Source organism: Natrix helvetica, assembly GCF_964273705.1.
Source record: "Natrix helvetica genome assembly, chromosome: 2".
In the NCBI taxonomy this organism is placed as follows: Eukaryota; Metazoa; Chordata; class Lepidosauria; order Squamata; family Natricidae; genus Natrix; species Natrix helvetica.
Window position 1 is genome coordinate 71,605,951 of NC_138552.1, and position 16,253 is coordinate 71,622,203.

General features: G+C 41.8%; 1 protein-coding gene across 2 annotated transcripts in view; it reads left to right on the forward strand.

Annotated features, from left to right (window-relative positions):
* Nucleotides 1–16,253, forward strand: part of TRPM6 (transient receptor potential cation channel subfamily M member 6) — an 86,490-nt gene that overhangs the window by 24,117 nt on the left and 46,120 nt on the right. For both annotated transcript variants that reach the window (XM_081942024.1, XM_081942025.1), the window contains 5 exons: nucleotides 584–864; nucleotides 2,017–2,245; nucleotides 4,793–4,948; nucleotides 7,415–7,558; nucleotides 8,288–8,416. In XM_081942024.1, coding sequence (XP_081798150.1) covers nucleotides 584–864; nucleotides 2,017–2,245; nucleotides 4,793–4,948; nucleotides 7,415–7,558; nucleotides 8,288–8,416 — 939 coding nt within the window. The remainder of the gene's footprint in view (nucleotides 1–583; nucleotides 865–2,016; nucleotides 2,246–4,792; nucleotides 4,949–7,414; nucleotides 7,559–8,287; nucleotides 8,417–16,253) is intronic.

Here is a 16,253-nt window from a genome sequence, read left to right on the forward strand (position 1 = left end):
TTTCCCTATATTCTCCCATTCCTGCCGCATCACATGTTAAAGAGAGTGATTGTGGGTTTAAAAAAAAAATCATTGACAGAAAATCCACCAATTGTTTTCCTTAATCTGTTTTAGGTTAAATATATAAGGATATCAGTATTCACTGGCCTCATAACTGAAGCAGAATAAGGCAACAAAATAAAGCTGTTAGTACTTACCACTTGACAGGTTTCCCTAGTTTTTAATTGTAGCTGTTGAAATTGTGGTCTGGGTTGTGGACTTTGTATTTATCTGTACTTGTACATGTTTCAAATACACCTTATGTGTGTTTAATTGCCTAGATACAAGCCAACTACAAAAAACATTAATATTAATTATTGCATACAGTTTTCTGATAGTTGTTTCATATATTGCAGCTCCATTTGTGAACTTACAATTCTCCATACAATGTTTTTAATCTTTTAAATATTACACATTCCTACTTCTGCTTCTAACTTTGTAGCTCCAAGACACAAAGCAAAGCTTAACGGAGGGGGAAAAAAGATAGGAACAAAAGGCTAAAAGTTTAATGTCTTATATTGACTTTTTATTCATTAACTTATAGGAAAAATCAACAAATCTCCATAAATCCAAGAAGAAAGTCAAAGATGAATTCACAGTATTTGATGACCAAGAGTCAGTTGGTTTTATTTACCCCTACAATGATCTCTTGGTTTGGGCGGTTTTGATGAAAAGGCAGAAGATGGCTATGTTCTTTTGGCAGCATGGAAAGGAAGCAATGGTCAAGGCTGTGGTAGCTTGCAAACTGTATAGAGCCATGGCACGTGAAGCCAAACAATGCAACATGGAGGATGATACAGCAGAGGAACTGAAGAAGTATTCAAAGTAAGAACTTGCCTTTCATTTCAGATAATAATGATCTGCAAGACTTACAACGATTAGACACTTTTCTCTTGGTTGCTTATTACAGTTTTATATTAAGGCAGGTGAAATCTGATCTGAAAAATATTTTGGCTCTGCGTGTAAAGAGCTGGCTTGAAATATATGTAATCATCTCTAAACACCAATTCACATTTTTGTCTGGAATTCTCATGTCTTACGTGCATTCTTTATTTTTTATGATGCTGCAGTAAATCACGTTATATAAAAAATGATGAATACAAATTCTGGTTTATTTATGAACTATATTTTTATGAACTATGTTTAAGCTGATGTTTAATTTCATTATTTGAGATGCTTTATTTCGTGTATCTGAATGATGCCTAGGTTAAAATATATTGAAATGTTGGTATTATCCCTAAAATCAGTTATTATCTCATAGTATTAGCGTGAAGCTTATCTCTTACTCTTACTGTTCCTATCTCTGATTCTCCTTCACTTTATCTGATTAATAGAGTCTGATAGGAAGTGTGAAAGATTATGTCTTGTTAGACATAATGGGATTAATAGCTAGAGCAATTATGTGTATGAGTGTAGTAAAATAGGTTTAAAAATATAGCTGGAATCTATTAAATCTGATGAGACTTTTACCATAAATCAGGAATAAGCATCTAAGGAATATATAAAAGTCTTGAGCCCTTTTTAATTTCCCTCCTTTGGCCAAGATTACCAAGGCTGTTTTCCTGACATTTTGAAGCAGAAAACATAAAACCTATTTTAAAAGCAAAATTTTAAATTCTGAGACACCATGGCCCTCCCTTAACTACCGTAGTTCCCCTGTAGATTTCATACATGTATTTGATACTAGTAAAAAGTAAAAAATAATAATAATCTGAGCCTGTGATTTTCAGAATAAATTATAAAAGGATTTTGGATTTTCTGAAATAAATAGCTTAATTTAAAAATGTAGAAAATCAACAATGTTGTATATGACTGCTCTCTTAATTGCACTTGGCATAATTCTCATTCAAGAAAATGTTTAGAGTCATGTTGCACATATAATACAGAGATGTATGCAAAGCCTTGGCTACTATGATTAATTCAATTCTAACAATCACAACTCTCCTCTTCCTGCCCTATTTTATTTTGCTGTTACAGTGAGTTTGGGCAGCTTGCTCTAGATGTGTTAGATAATGCATTCAAACAAAATGAGCAGATGGCCATGAAGCTGTTGACATATGAGCTGAAGAACTGGAGTAACTCAACATGTCTGAAACTGGCTGTATCAGTGGGTTTGAGACCTTTTGTGTCTCACACATGCACCCAGATGCTTTTGACTGATATGTGGATGGGGCGTCTGAAAATGAGAAAGAATTCCTGGTGTAAGGTAAACAATTTGTTCTTTGTCTAAACCAAAAACATTTCTCCAGCCTTGGGCTACACAATTGGAGGTGTTTAGACTGGAATTATATGAAGGATTCCTTCATTTTAGTTCAGTGGTTTTAGTTGCAAGAGAGAAAGCCCTCATTGCTGAGGTAATTTCATAATACTGTTCACTTACTGTTATTGAGAAATTAACAGTACATTGCTGCCATTACATTTTCTATTCTGTTTGATCCTCTTTTTGGTCCCTGTCAATCACTATCAATCACCTAACCTCCTTCTAAAGGTAATAGCTGCTAAAGCTTAATCCTTTTCATACATCTTGGTCAGTGTCAGAATATGAGGAAAAATATTTTTTTTAACACCACTACAGTTGTAGATGACCTGTTTCATTCATGGATTGAATGAAAACAAGCAACATCATTGGGAAAGAGACGATTTAAAGAAAATGTATTCCAGGATATGCTTGTACCAATGCAGGATAAGGAAAGTTTTTGTCAGTTTCATAATTCTGATCATGTCAGTAATTTAATTAACAACCACAAATCCAACATCACATGATATTGTTATACCTAAATAGTACATGATTCATCAGTTACTGGATTGAGGTCTACAGTGCGTAACTGTGAGTTCTGGACAGCAGGTGAGAACAGTAAGTGGATGTCCACATGAGGTGTATCCAGAGGAACTGCCTGAACCATCTATACATGCATCTATTCCAGGGGTGGAAAAGTATAGCCTCTTTACAACCCGTCAACTTTAACTATCAGAATTCTTGAATTTTGTCTCTGGAATTCTGGGAATACTGGCTCAGGAATTCTGGGAGTTGAAGTCCACAAGCCGTAAAAGGAACCATAGTTGTCTACACCTACACATACTTTTTTAAGATTCTGGTAACACCAGGTATCTTAAATGTCAATGTCTGATGAAGTGACAAAAAATGCAGGAGAAAAACGGCACATAATTTCTCTAACACAACAAACAAATGAGAACTCAATGGTAACTTATAATGCATTCTTTCCTGTTTCTCAAGCCCTGAATGTTGGTTATCTCTTTGAAAGCATTTCCTCCTTGGATTATGGTGGGGAAGGAATGGACTCTGTACTCTTGTAACATAAAACTCATTTACGGTATGTTTCGCAGTCTCGCAGAAGCCCTTTGCCTCTGCTGCCAAAATAAACATAGATTATAACAGTCCTACATTTGATTGTTTCAGAGTAACTTTGCTTTTTATAAGAAAATTTTTATTGATTTTTTTTCATTAAAAGGAGAAAACACTAATAAAAAATAAGATTAAAAAAAAGAAAAAAGTGCAGAAAGAAAGAAAAATATATATAAAGAAGTGACAGTGTCCTTTTACAATGGTATAAGTATACATTCAAATTCACCTCTTTCTCTAAGATTTATTTTATTTATTTATTTGTTTGTTTGTTTTATTTGTATCTAACCTTTATTTTTACAAATAACTCAAGGTGGCAGACATATCCACATACCTTCCTCCTCCTATTTTCCCCACAACAACAACCCTGTGATGTGGGTTGGGCTGAAAGAGGCGGGGAGGGAGACAGAGAGAAATCAGCCAGGGGTGGGATTTGGAGGTTCTCCAAACCAGCCATAACGTAGCTACGGGTTCTCCTGAACCCAGGCGAACCCGTAGCAGCCCACCTCTGTATCAGGATGACGTCAACCCTGTTGGCCTTTTGTACGTCCATGAAGAGTTGGTTTTGTGTCTTTTTGTATTTTGCATTATTGTAATAGTTTAATTGTTTTTATGTTTTGTGATGCATGCCGGTCAGTCACTTGCTGAGATGGATGGCTATAGAAATCAAATCAATAAATAAAGATAAACCATACATATATGTGCACACCCAAAACACACCCACACCCACCCACCCACCCACACCCATACATTATATATTTTAATGTAGTTTTTGAATTGTTTTTACTTGCAGTTTTTATATCATTTTATTGCTTTCTCTATAAATGACCATAAAAGAGGCATGCAAGTCTAATGGTTGGTATACAAATCTGCTAAATAAATAAAGCAAATGAAGCCCAAGATAGGCACCCAGGAATCAGTTGGTTGGAACCAAAGTGCACTGAGATAAAACAGTTTATGGAACTGCAGCATGAGGGGCACTGCACTGGAGAGAGAGTTCCCATAAGAGAAAAACTGTCATATGAACAAAGCTTTTCCTCCAACCCTGGGAGGAAATTTCCAGCCTCCAGACCAATCAGGAAGGCAAGGAGGGCAAAAGGTTGAGACTCTGCAGTCCCTCCAACCATGACTATAATCCAGAACGATGTATCCCTGCTATTGATATTTTAAATGCTATTTTGTTATTTCAGGTGAATTCAACTGAGTTGTAATCAGATGAGTTTCAGTGCAAAATATTGGATTAGACTAGCCAATATTAATCTTTGGCAAATGTCAGGATGGGATTTGCTTTTTAGAAGCTGTTGTGTAGTTATTGTCCAATAATAACTATTGCTGTCTGATACTAAAAATAAAAAAAAAACCATTCATAATAAGAATTTGATGCTCTTTTAGGTGATTCTAAGTATTCTTCTACCTCCCACTATTTTGATGCTGGACTTTAAAAGCAAGGCCGAAATGTCCCACGTGCCTCAGTCTCAGGAGCCTCACCAGTTCACGTGGTACCATGGTGATCCCAACACCCCCAGTGGAAAAGATAACTTATCGTTGGTGAGTATGTAAACCAATCAGGTTTGGATTTCTTTTTATTGGATAAAGCAAAAGCATATATATTTTTTGTTAGAAAATGCCTGGTCTAAATATTGTGTCACAAGAAAAATCTAAAGCTTAGAAAATTTTAGGGTCGTGTTGTTGTTCGTTGCAAAGTCGTGTCCAGTCCATTGCGACCCCATGGGCAACACTCCTCCAGGCGTTCCTGCCCTGTACCATCCTCTGGAGTCCATTTAAGTTCAAGCCTACTGCTTCAGTGACTCCATCCAGCCATCGCATTCTCTGCCGTCCCCTTCTCCTTTTGCCCTCAATCTTTCCCAGCATTAGACTCTTCTCCAGCCTAAGACTCTTTCCTTCTCATTAGGTGGCCAAAGAATTTGAGTTTCATCTTCAGGATCTGGCCTTCTAAAGAGCAGTCAAGGTTGATCTCTAGGACTGACCGGTTTGATTGGTTTGCAGTCCAAGGGACTTGCAGGAGTCTTATCCAGCTCCATAGTTCAAAGGCCTCAATTCTTTGGTGCTTAGCTTTTCTTAGGGTCCAACCCTTGGCTATACATACTTTTGTTGGAAGGGTGAGTTCTCTGCTTAAAGGAGAATATTTGTAGCTCAGGGTTGACATGATGGGTCCTTGTTGCTCTCTGAGCTTGTTTTCTTACAGACGTTTCATTAGCCAAACTAGGTAACATGATTAGATTTGCTAGCACTGCTGATGTTATCTAATTTGGCTAATGAAATGTCTGCTAGAAAACAAACAAGCTCAGACAGCACCAAGGACCCCTTGGTTTGTGTATCTTTACTATATCATTACACTAGGCTTTACCACTCTCCTTTGGTATATTCTCATCTCTTATCCTGTTTTCTCTCTTTTAATCGTGCATGCCCACTTAACAGTATACTGAGAATTGGTCTTTCATATTATAGATAACATACTGCAGGGGTGTCCAAACTTGGGAACTTTAAGACTTGTGGACTTCAATTCCCAGAATTCCCCAGCCAGCATTCTGGGAGTTGAAGTCCACAAGTCTTAAAGTTCCCAAGTTTGGACACCCCTGACATACTGTCTTCAGACTATGAGATCTTAAACAAATCTTATTTCCTCGGAGCAGGATCTGAATTTTGCTCTTTTGAGAGTTTGTGGCCATTTGAAATCTTTATGTTAATTTCTAGCTAGGCTATGGATTGTTCACATGTGACTTTTCTCTTGAATGGGAGATTTTGGACTAAGAACAGCAAAAGTGTCAGTCTCATGCTTCGCATTTTCTAATTGCCGTAATTATAATGTGTGTTACAGATGTGATAAATAAATACAAGGCAGATAGCATGATACAGGTGCTCCTCGAATAATGACCACAACTGAATCCAAAATTTCTGTTGCTAAGCAAGACAGTTGTTAAGTGAATTTTGCTCCATTGTACGACCTTTTTCCCCTCCACAAATGAATCACTGTTAAGTTAGTACCATGCGTGTTATGTAGCTTTCCCATTAACATTGCTTGTCAAATGGTCGCAAAAAGTGACCCCATGACCTTGGGCACAGCAACTGTCAAAAATACCAGGCAGTTGCCAAGCATCTGAACAGTCATAAGTGTGAAAAAAGGTCCTATGTCACTTTTTTCAGTAGCGTTGTAACTTCAACCAGTCACTAAATGAATTGTTGCAAATGGAGGACTATCTGTACATAGGTTTTTACACTTTACTTTTCTAGGAAATTCACAGCACAATTTTTGTCATTATTCCAACATTTTTTTTCTTTTCCATTTTTCCCCCTCTTGTCTATCATAGAAGAAGCAAAGTCACTTTATTCTGTTTTTGATAAAGCACTAGTATGACACAAATACATTCAAAGTTCAGTTTATGCCAAAGCATCTTTTTAAACTAATTTTACTCAAAATGATAATTGCAACAATAAAAATTACAAAAACTAAAAAAAGGACAGATAAAATATAAAAGAAAAGAAAAATAGAAAGAATAAAGAAAACAAAAGAAAATATAAGACTATGGCAAAGAAAAAGAAAAGAAATGGCTTTTTCCAACTAAAGCAACTTTGTATATCCCATTTAATTTTTAAGAGGCAATTTCTGAAAGTGATTAGAAGCAAAGCATGTGAACCGTTTTAAAGGTGTGAACAGTGGTTTGAGCAAAAGGCTATTCCCTCATGTTTTCTAAACTCACTGTGGACTGCTTTCTTGCAGTTCCCTAATGAAGAGAGGAATTATAACGAGCCAGTCTACATATTGGGTCTTCATTTGACCGCAGTCGTAGGCTCTATTTTTAGCAGAGCTGTCTTTATTTTGTCATTTCTTCCCCAGAAGTCCCAAACAAAGCATATTCGTGCCAGTCTATACCACCAATTCAGAAATACTTACAGTGGATTGATTCATTCAGAATATTTGTTTATTTACATATACCAGAATTTATTTATTTAGTTGGATGGCAACTAATTTAAACATTTCATATTTTTTTAAAGAACAATTATGATTTTGAGAAAGAGGTTGAGAAGCAAGCTGAAAAACCAACTTTCCCTAATAACAATGAACAACAAAGCCTTATTGGAACAAGGAAAATCTATGAATTCTACAACGCCCCTATTGTCAAGTTCTGGTTCCACACGGTCAGTTATTGACGTTACACTGAATGTTTTACCAAAATGTGTATCAATAACTCAGTCCTCCTGCACGCCGCTGAAACGGACCTATTCATAAGAGAGAATAAGAATGTTGGCATTTTAACTAATTTAACTGGTTGAATTTTATTTTACTTATTTATTTAGATTTCCTAATAGCCAAATATATTGCAGAATGAACCTATTTGAAATAATGATATTAACTTTATTGTCCTGAGAATAGCAATAGCACTTAGACTTATATACTGTTTCACCGTGCTTTACAGCCCTCTCTAAGCGGTTTACAGAGTCAACATATTGCCCCCAACAATCTGGGTCCTCATTTTAGCCACCTCAGAAGGATGGAAGGCTGAGTCAACCTTGAGCCTGGTGAGAGTCGATCTGCCAAACTGCTGGCAGCCAGTGATCCGCAGAAGTAACCTGCGGTACTGCACTCTAACACTGCGCCACCATAGCTCTTGCATTGAAGAATGTTGCATTGATTAGACAATGAGATTACTAAATATACACCTGCCTATTTGTTTTAGTTGACTGATATTATATTTATAATTCAATCTCTTAAAATATCAGCATTGATTCTCTGGGCTTACTGTTCGCAATATTGTTCAGGCAAGCGAAGAAATGATGGAATAACAATGCTTTGTGATGATGTAAACTATTCGTTGCTCATTTTTGTCACAGCTGTCAATTATAAAATGTTCATTGTATATTTGCTAGATGGCCTATTTAGCCTTTCTCATGCTGTTTACTTACACAATCCTGGTGAAGATGAAACCAACCCCCAGTGCTCAGGAATGGCTTGTGATCACCTACATATTTACTACCTCCGTTGAGAAAGCCAGAGAGGTATGCCCTTTATTTAATGCTAGTGTTATTTCTGTAGTAGTTAATTCTTATTTAAGAATACATCCAGATACATATAAAATTACAAGTAGTCCAGTGGTGGGTTCCGGATTCTGTTGCAACCGGTACACTGTGATGGAGCTGGGCATCCACCTTGGGCACGCGCACTGTGCATGCATGTGCACCCACCGGCCTGCAACGCTCACCTACCAGCTGCTCTGTGGACATCATACAGGCACTGTACGCTGTGCCTACATGTGCAAATGGCCCAGTTGGCTTAAAAGAAGGCAAGGTATGCAGGCAGGTGGGTTGGCACACCAAAACACCGTTCCGGTACGGTGGCCACTGCTCTCAGCTGCCACCGGTACATCCATACTGGTGCGTACCGGCTGAACCCACCACTGAAGTAGTCCTTGACTTACAGCCATAGTTGAGCCCAAAATTTCTGATACTAAGCAAGACCGTGTTTAAGTGAGTTTTGCCCCATTTTATGACTTTTCTTGCCACAGTTGTTAAGGGAATCACTGCTTTTTTAAAGTTAGTAACATGGTTGTTAAGTGAATCTGGCTTCCCCATTGACTTTGCTTGTCAGAAGGTCCCATAAGGGGATCACATGCAATCATCATAAATATCAGTTAGTTGCCAAGAGTCTGAATTCTGATCACACGATCAAGGATGTACTGAAACGATCATGTGTGAAAAACAGTCATAAGCCACTTTTTTCAGTGCCATTGGAACTTCGATCGGTCACTAAACGATTACTGTTGTAAGTCAAGGACTACCTATATATGAAAAATATGAAAGAAAATAAATCTGCAGGAATTTTCAATCGACTTACTTTTTTCTTGAAAAATATTAATATTGCATAGTTTGGAAAAGCATAATTTAATGGGAATTGAAAATGTGCATTGGCAATGCAGCCTTTCAACAATCTTTTTTGGGTGGATGGAAGAACCAAATACATCTGAAAGCAGCAGTTAACACTTTGGGCAGCATTTTTGTTTTGCAGTATTCCCCTTTATCCCAGTTTCACAGGGGCCATTTAGCTGAAAAAGCTTTTTGTTGATGCATTTGATCCTGGAACCAAACATTGTTACCTAATTATAATTAAAAATGCAATAGGTAAATATATACATTATCTAGAAATCAAATGTGCTTTTTTTAATGCTGGTGTTGCCTCTTACTTTTTAAAGTGCAATCTTTACCATGCTATTTAAAGACCAAGTTTTGTCCAAGAAATGCTGTGCACCCATCCTCCAAAAAAAGTTCAGTCCTAAGTGTACAGATTAACTAAGTGTTGTCTGTGTATATGCTAGAGATCAGGCTTCAATGCAGCAAGTAATTGTGAAACTATTCCTTTATGAAACAGCATTGTGCACTGGTTTACCAAGTACAATTTTGCAGAATGTTGTGTTCTACATATGGGAAATTAACCTCACAAGTGTTTGCTCTATGCAGCGTGGAGACATTTGCCTCTTAGATTGTTTCAAGTAATTGCTAACTCATGACCAACATTTCTTGAAATAGCACCTTTTCTAATAGTATCCTTCAGCTCAATGGGACTCGTACACCTAGAGTCATTTATATGTTTCCCTATTTTTTCGGTTGGAGGCAAACATTTTAACATCACCCCTTCACTTTGGAGCTTATCAGCACGATCATAGCAGTGTATAATTAGTTCGTACTGTGTAATGTGTTAAGAAATCTTTGTTTATGACCTTCCAAAGTTTCCAGTTCATAATTTGCCTTGCTGACAAAGCCCTGAAGGGCAATCTTATTGTTCCAGAAACCTCCCCCCCACTACATTTTTCTTCTTGTAATGTAAAATTTTTCTCCTTTCAGGATTGGCATGCCTTTTAAAAATGGCAACAATTTGTTTTTTTCCCCTTTTGTATCAAAATAAAGCTAATTTATTCATTCCTACTTCATTTGACCAAAGCTCTTTTAATTTCCCTTCTGCTTCCTTGATTTTATATGTTGTTTATTAATATTTCATTTTGCCAGAGGGCTAGCTATTTTTTAAACACAGGTATAGCTATTGGCAACCCTTTGGTCACTCTAATGAAACCAGTGACGTGCGGTGAGCTTTACGGCTGGTGAGGCTGGTGACATCATCAGCGTGAGCCGCGGTCCCCTTCATGTTGACTCAGGAAGGAGGGGAATGGGACCACGTCAGCCTCCCTCCTGCGCACGTCCCATTCCCCGCCTTCCTAAGTCAACATGAAGGGGACCGCGGCTCACGCTGATGATGTCACTAGCCTCACCAGCCCTAAAGCTCACCGCACGTCACTGGTTTCAATTCCCCTCCTTCCTGACTCCTGAGTCAACATGAAGGGGACCGCAGAGTGCACTCCGCGGGACCGCGGCTCACGCTCTGCGATCCCTCCTCCGCAATCCCTGCAGCCTCCCTCCTGCGCCTGTCCCATTCCCCGCCTTCCTAAGTCAACATGAAGGGGACCACGGAACGTTCCCATTCCCGACCACATGTGCAGAAGGCTCCTCAGCGCCTTTTCCCTTTTCCCTTTTTTTTAATTTTAGGTTTAAGGTTTAAGGTTTAAGGTTTATTTAATTTATAGACCGCCCCCTCTCCCCGTAGGGACTCGGGGCGGTGTACAGACCATTCATGATCAAAACAACAAAAACATAACATAAGACATTGAACAAAAACAACACACACATACTGTCTGTATATAAGACCCCAAAACCAATTTAAATAATTAAAAACAATTTTAAAACCCATTTAAAACCCCAATATAAAATTTAAAAAGCCATCCAGGAAAGTTAGTAATAGATGTTCCCTTTGTAAATACAATTATGATTATAATTAGGCCAGACCAGCTACTCGGAACAGGTGGGTCTTGAGTTTCTTGCGGAAGGAGCGAAGATCAGAGGTGGTTCGAATATCGGGGGGGAGGTCGTTCCAGAGGGTTGGGCCCATCACAGAGAAGGCCCTACTCCTAGGCACCGCCCGCCCGCACTGTTTAGCGGAAGGTACCCGGAGGAGACCCTCTCTGTGAGAGCGGATTGGTCGCAGGGATGTATGGGGTAGAATGCGATCCCACAAATAACTAGGTCCCGAGCCATGGAGCGCTTTGAAGATGACGATCAACACCTTGAAACGCACCCGAAAAGCCACAGGTAGCCAGAGCAGCTCACGCAAGAAAGGTGTTACATGGGAGTACCTAGTACTCCCCATAATAACCCGCGCGGCTGCGTTCTTAACCAGCTGGAGCCTTCGGGTGCATCTCAAGGGGAGCCCCATGTAGAGAGCGTTACAGTAATCAAGGTGAGAAGTCACTAGGGCATGGGTGACTGTGCAAAGGGCATCCCGCTCTAGTAAGGGGCGCAATTGGCGCACCAGGCGAACCTGGTGGAACGCCCCCCTAGCCACGGCCATCACATGATCATCTAGCGACAGCCGGGAATCTAGGAGGACGCCCAAATTGCGTACCCTATCCACTGGGGGCAGTTGTTCCCCCCCGATGGCCAGAGATGGAACACATTGGCTAAAGCGGGGCGCCGGTAGCCACAGCCACTCCGTCTTGGAAGGGTTGAGTTTGAGTCTGTTGTCGCCCATCCAGACTCGCATGGCTTCCAGACACCGGGACATCACCTCGATGGCTTCGTTGGGGTGGTTTGGGGTAGAAATGTACAACTGAGTGTCATCTGCATACAGATGGCACTCAACCCCGAATCTTCGAATGATCTCGCCCAGCGGTTTCATGTATGTGTTGAACAGGAGAGGGGAGAGGACCGATCCCTGTGGCACTCCACACGTGAGCGGCCTCAGGGTCGACCTCTGCTCCCCCGCCAACACACATTGCGTCCGACCGGAGAGGAAGGAGGAGAACCACCGCAAAACGGTGCCCCTCACCCCCATCCCCTCCAGTCGACGCAATAGGATACCATGGTCGATGGTATCGAAAGCTGCTGAGAGGTCTAACAGGACTAAGATGGAGGAACAACCCCCATCCTTCTCCCTCCAGAGATCATCCACCAACGCGACCAAAGCCGTCTCTGTGCTGTGACCGGGTCGGAAACCGGACTGGCGCGGGTCTAGATAAGTAATTTCCTCCAGGTGTCGAGGGAACTGCTGCGCCACCACACTCTCAACAACCTTCGCTAAAAAGGGAAGGTTGGAGACAGGACGATAATTGGCTAACTCTACTGGGTCTAGGGAAGGCCTCTTAAGTAGGGGCCTCACCACCGCCTCTTTCAAGGCGGTTGGTAGGAACCCCTCCTCCAGCGAGGCGTTCACCAGCCCCAGGAGCCAGTCACGTGTAACCTCCCAGGCTGCCAGTACAAGCCAGGAGGGGCACGGGTCTAATAAACATGTGGTGGCCCGCAGTCACCCGCGTAACCTGTCCATATCCTCGGCGGCAACAGAGTCAAACTCCTCCCAGATAGGTACCTCAAGACTCGCCTCCGGTGTCTCCTCACGATCACTGAGGGGGACCCATTCGCTCCGGATCTGAGCGATTTTGTCCTGCAGATATTCCCCAAATTCCTCTGCCCTCCCCTGTAAAGGGGCTTCCCGCGGCCTCTGTGAAAGGAGAGAGCGGGTCACCCGAAACAGGGCAGCAGGGCGGTTTTCTGCAGACGCAATAAGGGTGGCATAATATCGGCGTTTAGCCACCCTTAGTGCCACAAGGTAGGTCCGTAAGTGGGCTCTTACCTGTGTTCGGTCAGATTCGGCTCGAGAGGATCTCCATCTGCTCTCTAGTCATCTCTTGTGGCGCTTCATCACCCTCAGCTCCTCGGTGAACCAAGGGGCAAGGGTGGTTCGCTGCCACCGGAGAGGCCGCAAGGGCGCCACCCGGTCCAAGGCCCCAGCTGCCGCACTGTTCCATGCGGCCATCAGGTCCTCCGTCCGGGAGCGGGTCAGGGCAACAGGAAGTGGCGCAAGCTCCGTCTGGAACCTATCTGGTTCCATCAGTCGCCTGGGGCGGAACCATCTAAGATCTTCTGGTTCCGCCTCCCCGCGATGGGGGGTGGCGTCAGGGAAGTCCAGCCGGAGAACCGAGTGGTCTGACCATGACAGGGGAGTGATCACCTGATCCCCTATTCCCAGATCACTCTTCCATCGACCAGAGATAAAAACAAGGTCCAGCATGTGTCCTCCCTCGTGTGTGGGGCCCTGAATTATTTGGGTCAGGTCCAAGGCTGTCATGGAAGCCATGAACTCCTGGGCTACCTCGGATGATTCACCCGTCGATGGCAGGTTGAAGTCCCCCATGACTAATAGTCTGGGGGTCTCAACTGCCACCTCCGCAATCACCTCGAGGAGCTCTGGCAGGGCCGCTGAAGCATAGCGAGGAGCCAAGTATGCAATCAGCAGGCCCAACTGACTCCCTGGGCCCCATCTCACACCTAGAGTCTCACATCCGGATATCTGAGGTACGGTGAATTCTCTCGGTGCCAGGACTTCCCGTATAATGACCGCTACCCCACCACCCCTACCCTGGGCACGAGGCTGATGGAATACACGGTATCCTGGTGGGCACATTTCCATGAGGGGCACACCCCCCTCGTGGCCCAACCAGGTTTCCGTGATCCCTGCAAGGTCCGGCTCCCCCTCAGAAACCAGGTCATGGATGAGGGGGGCCTTATTAACAACGGACCTTGCGTTACACAACATCAGTCTCATGCCTCAGCTCTGTAAGCCCTGACCACCTAGAATGCGGGGGTTGGTACAAACGACCGGGCGTAACCAACGCCCACGGTCTCCCAACCGACTGTAGAATCTTCTTCTGTCCTCACATCCACCCCTTCCTGCGACCGTTGGAATATAGGAACCCTCTAAAGGAACGTTATACTGACTTCTCTCCCCCGCTCCGCTCCCTTTCTCCTCAGCCCCACCTGTTCGCCTGGCTCTACTCCTGTTCCTGGTCTGGCTAGACCCGCCCCCCACCCTGGATCCCCTTAAAGCATTTAAAAAACATTTACACAAAAACCCCCGGAGCCTCCTCTTCTTCCACCTCTCTGGATTAATGCATCCGTCATTAAGGTGGGCCCTCGAAAGGGCAGAGGGCCATATTTGCGAGAGGGGGGACTCCCGCAATAAAATCAGGTCTACCCTAGAGTAAAAGTAAACCATGGTTCAGCAGGGCCTCAGATCGATTGAGGGTGCTACAGATGTTAAAATTGCTTTAAAAAGATGTTAAAATAGGTGCTGCATACAGCACTGAGTCCAGGAGAAAGGAAAGTGCAGAGGGCTGTAGAAAGCCAGGGCCTGGGTACCGATGATAAAAGCCCAAAAGTCCTGGGTGGGGATAATGGGTGTAGCAGACCAGTCAATCAGTCTGTAGATGGTCTATAGATGGTCAAAGGATGGTCAAAGGATGGGTGGGCAGTAAAAAAAAAACAGTAAGAGGACAGTAGAAAGCAGATAGTCGATGGATGGTAAACCAGGGATAATAACAGGGCAAATGGTCAATGATGAAAATAAAGGGCTGCTACCTTCGCTCCTCCCCTCTCCTTCGCTCCAGCAGCAGCCATTGCCTCTCCCTGTATATCCCCAATATGTCCAGCACCTCAAATCGCCGAGTCGCGCTGCTCCAGCCCCAGGGGCCATTTTCACCAACCTCCAGTGCCTCCCACGCCGCACCTGGCCTCCAATCCTCCAATCCTTTTCATGATGAGAGCGGTGCGGCTCTGCCTCCCCTGCCTCCCCTGACCACACGTCCCTGAATGAAACACTGAACAGATACCCATAGACATAGAAATACATTTCAGTTGGAAGAACTGACAAAAATCTGAGATTCAGGATTTTTGAACAGTGGTTGATTGAGTAATTTGAGTAATTGCAATTGTTCCTTCTGCTAAAGGCCCCCAACCATTGTTCCAATGTTTCACTGAATAATTCCTTTCTGTCATCTTGCCAGTTATCTACCTTCATCAACTTTTCCTAAATTGCAAAAATGAATCTCCCAAATATTTATTAACCATCAAGACAATTAGGCTTGATCCAGGATGATAATGACTTTTAGGGATCATAGACTATTTACTAACAACATTTAAAGCAATAGGAACATAATTTTATTAACTTTTTGTTGTTGTTGTTGCAATAATCTGCATGCAAAATGAAGGTTTTTTCCAGACCAAGGAATTAATAGTCTCTTTTATCTGCAACTTTCATGCATGCGCTCCTGAATCCCAGACCACGAATACTTTCACCGGTAAGTTGTAAATTGAAAGTCCAAGATATGGGCTATTGAAAAATAAGCCACAGCTTGGACTTTGAGTTTACAACTTACCAGTGAATGTATTCATGGATCTTCATTTGGGCATAAGGTTTCTGTCTACGGCTACATTAGCTATTTGCAAATGAACTTGTCAAGGTATTTGAGTGTCACCATTTTACAATAAAGATAAAGGTTATTCATCGCTCTGGTTCAATGAAATGATAGATAACTGATTAACCTTCCTAGAAGATATGGAGGAAAATCTGATTAAAAAAATAATTGGGAGAAAATAAGTCACAATTGATGTAGGATTGCATCTACCATAAAGAAAATTTCAAATTTCAAGAATTCCAAGGAAAGATCATAGACAAAATCCATAAAACCTGAGAAAAATCCATGAATAAATTAGACCTTCCCCCTACTGTTTGAAGAATAAAGAAGACACAAAGTAATTAGGCCTCCACTTACTATTCAAGTATTTCCAAAAGAAAATCAAGGCAGCAAAAAAAAAAAAAAATAGAATATTTCAGGTTGAAGACATGGTCAATATGTCCCACTTGTGTATATTGTAGCTCTCTAAGAAGACATCATTCCCTGATCTGAAGCAAATCTGAATCAGGATAAATTTTCTTGTTATCAGAAATAACCCATATTTG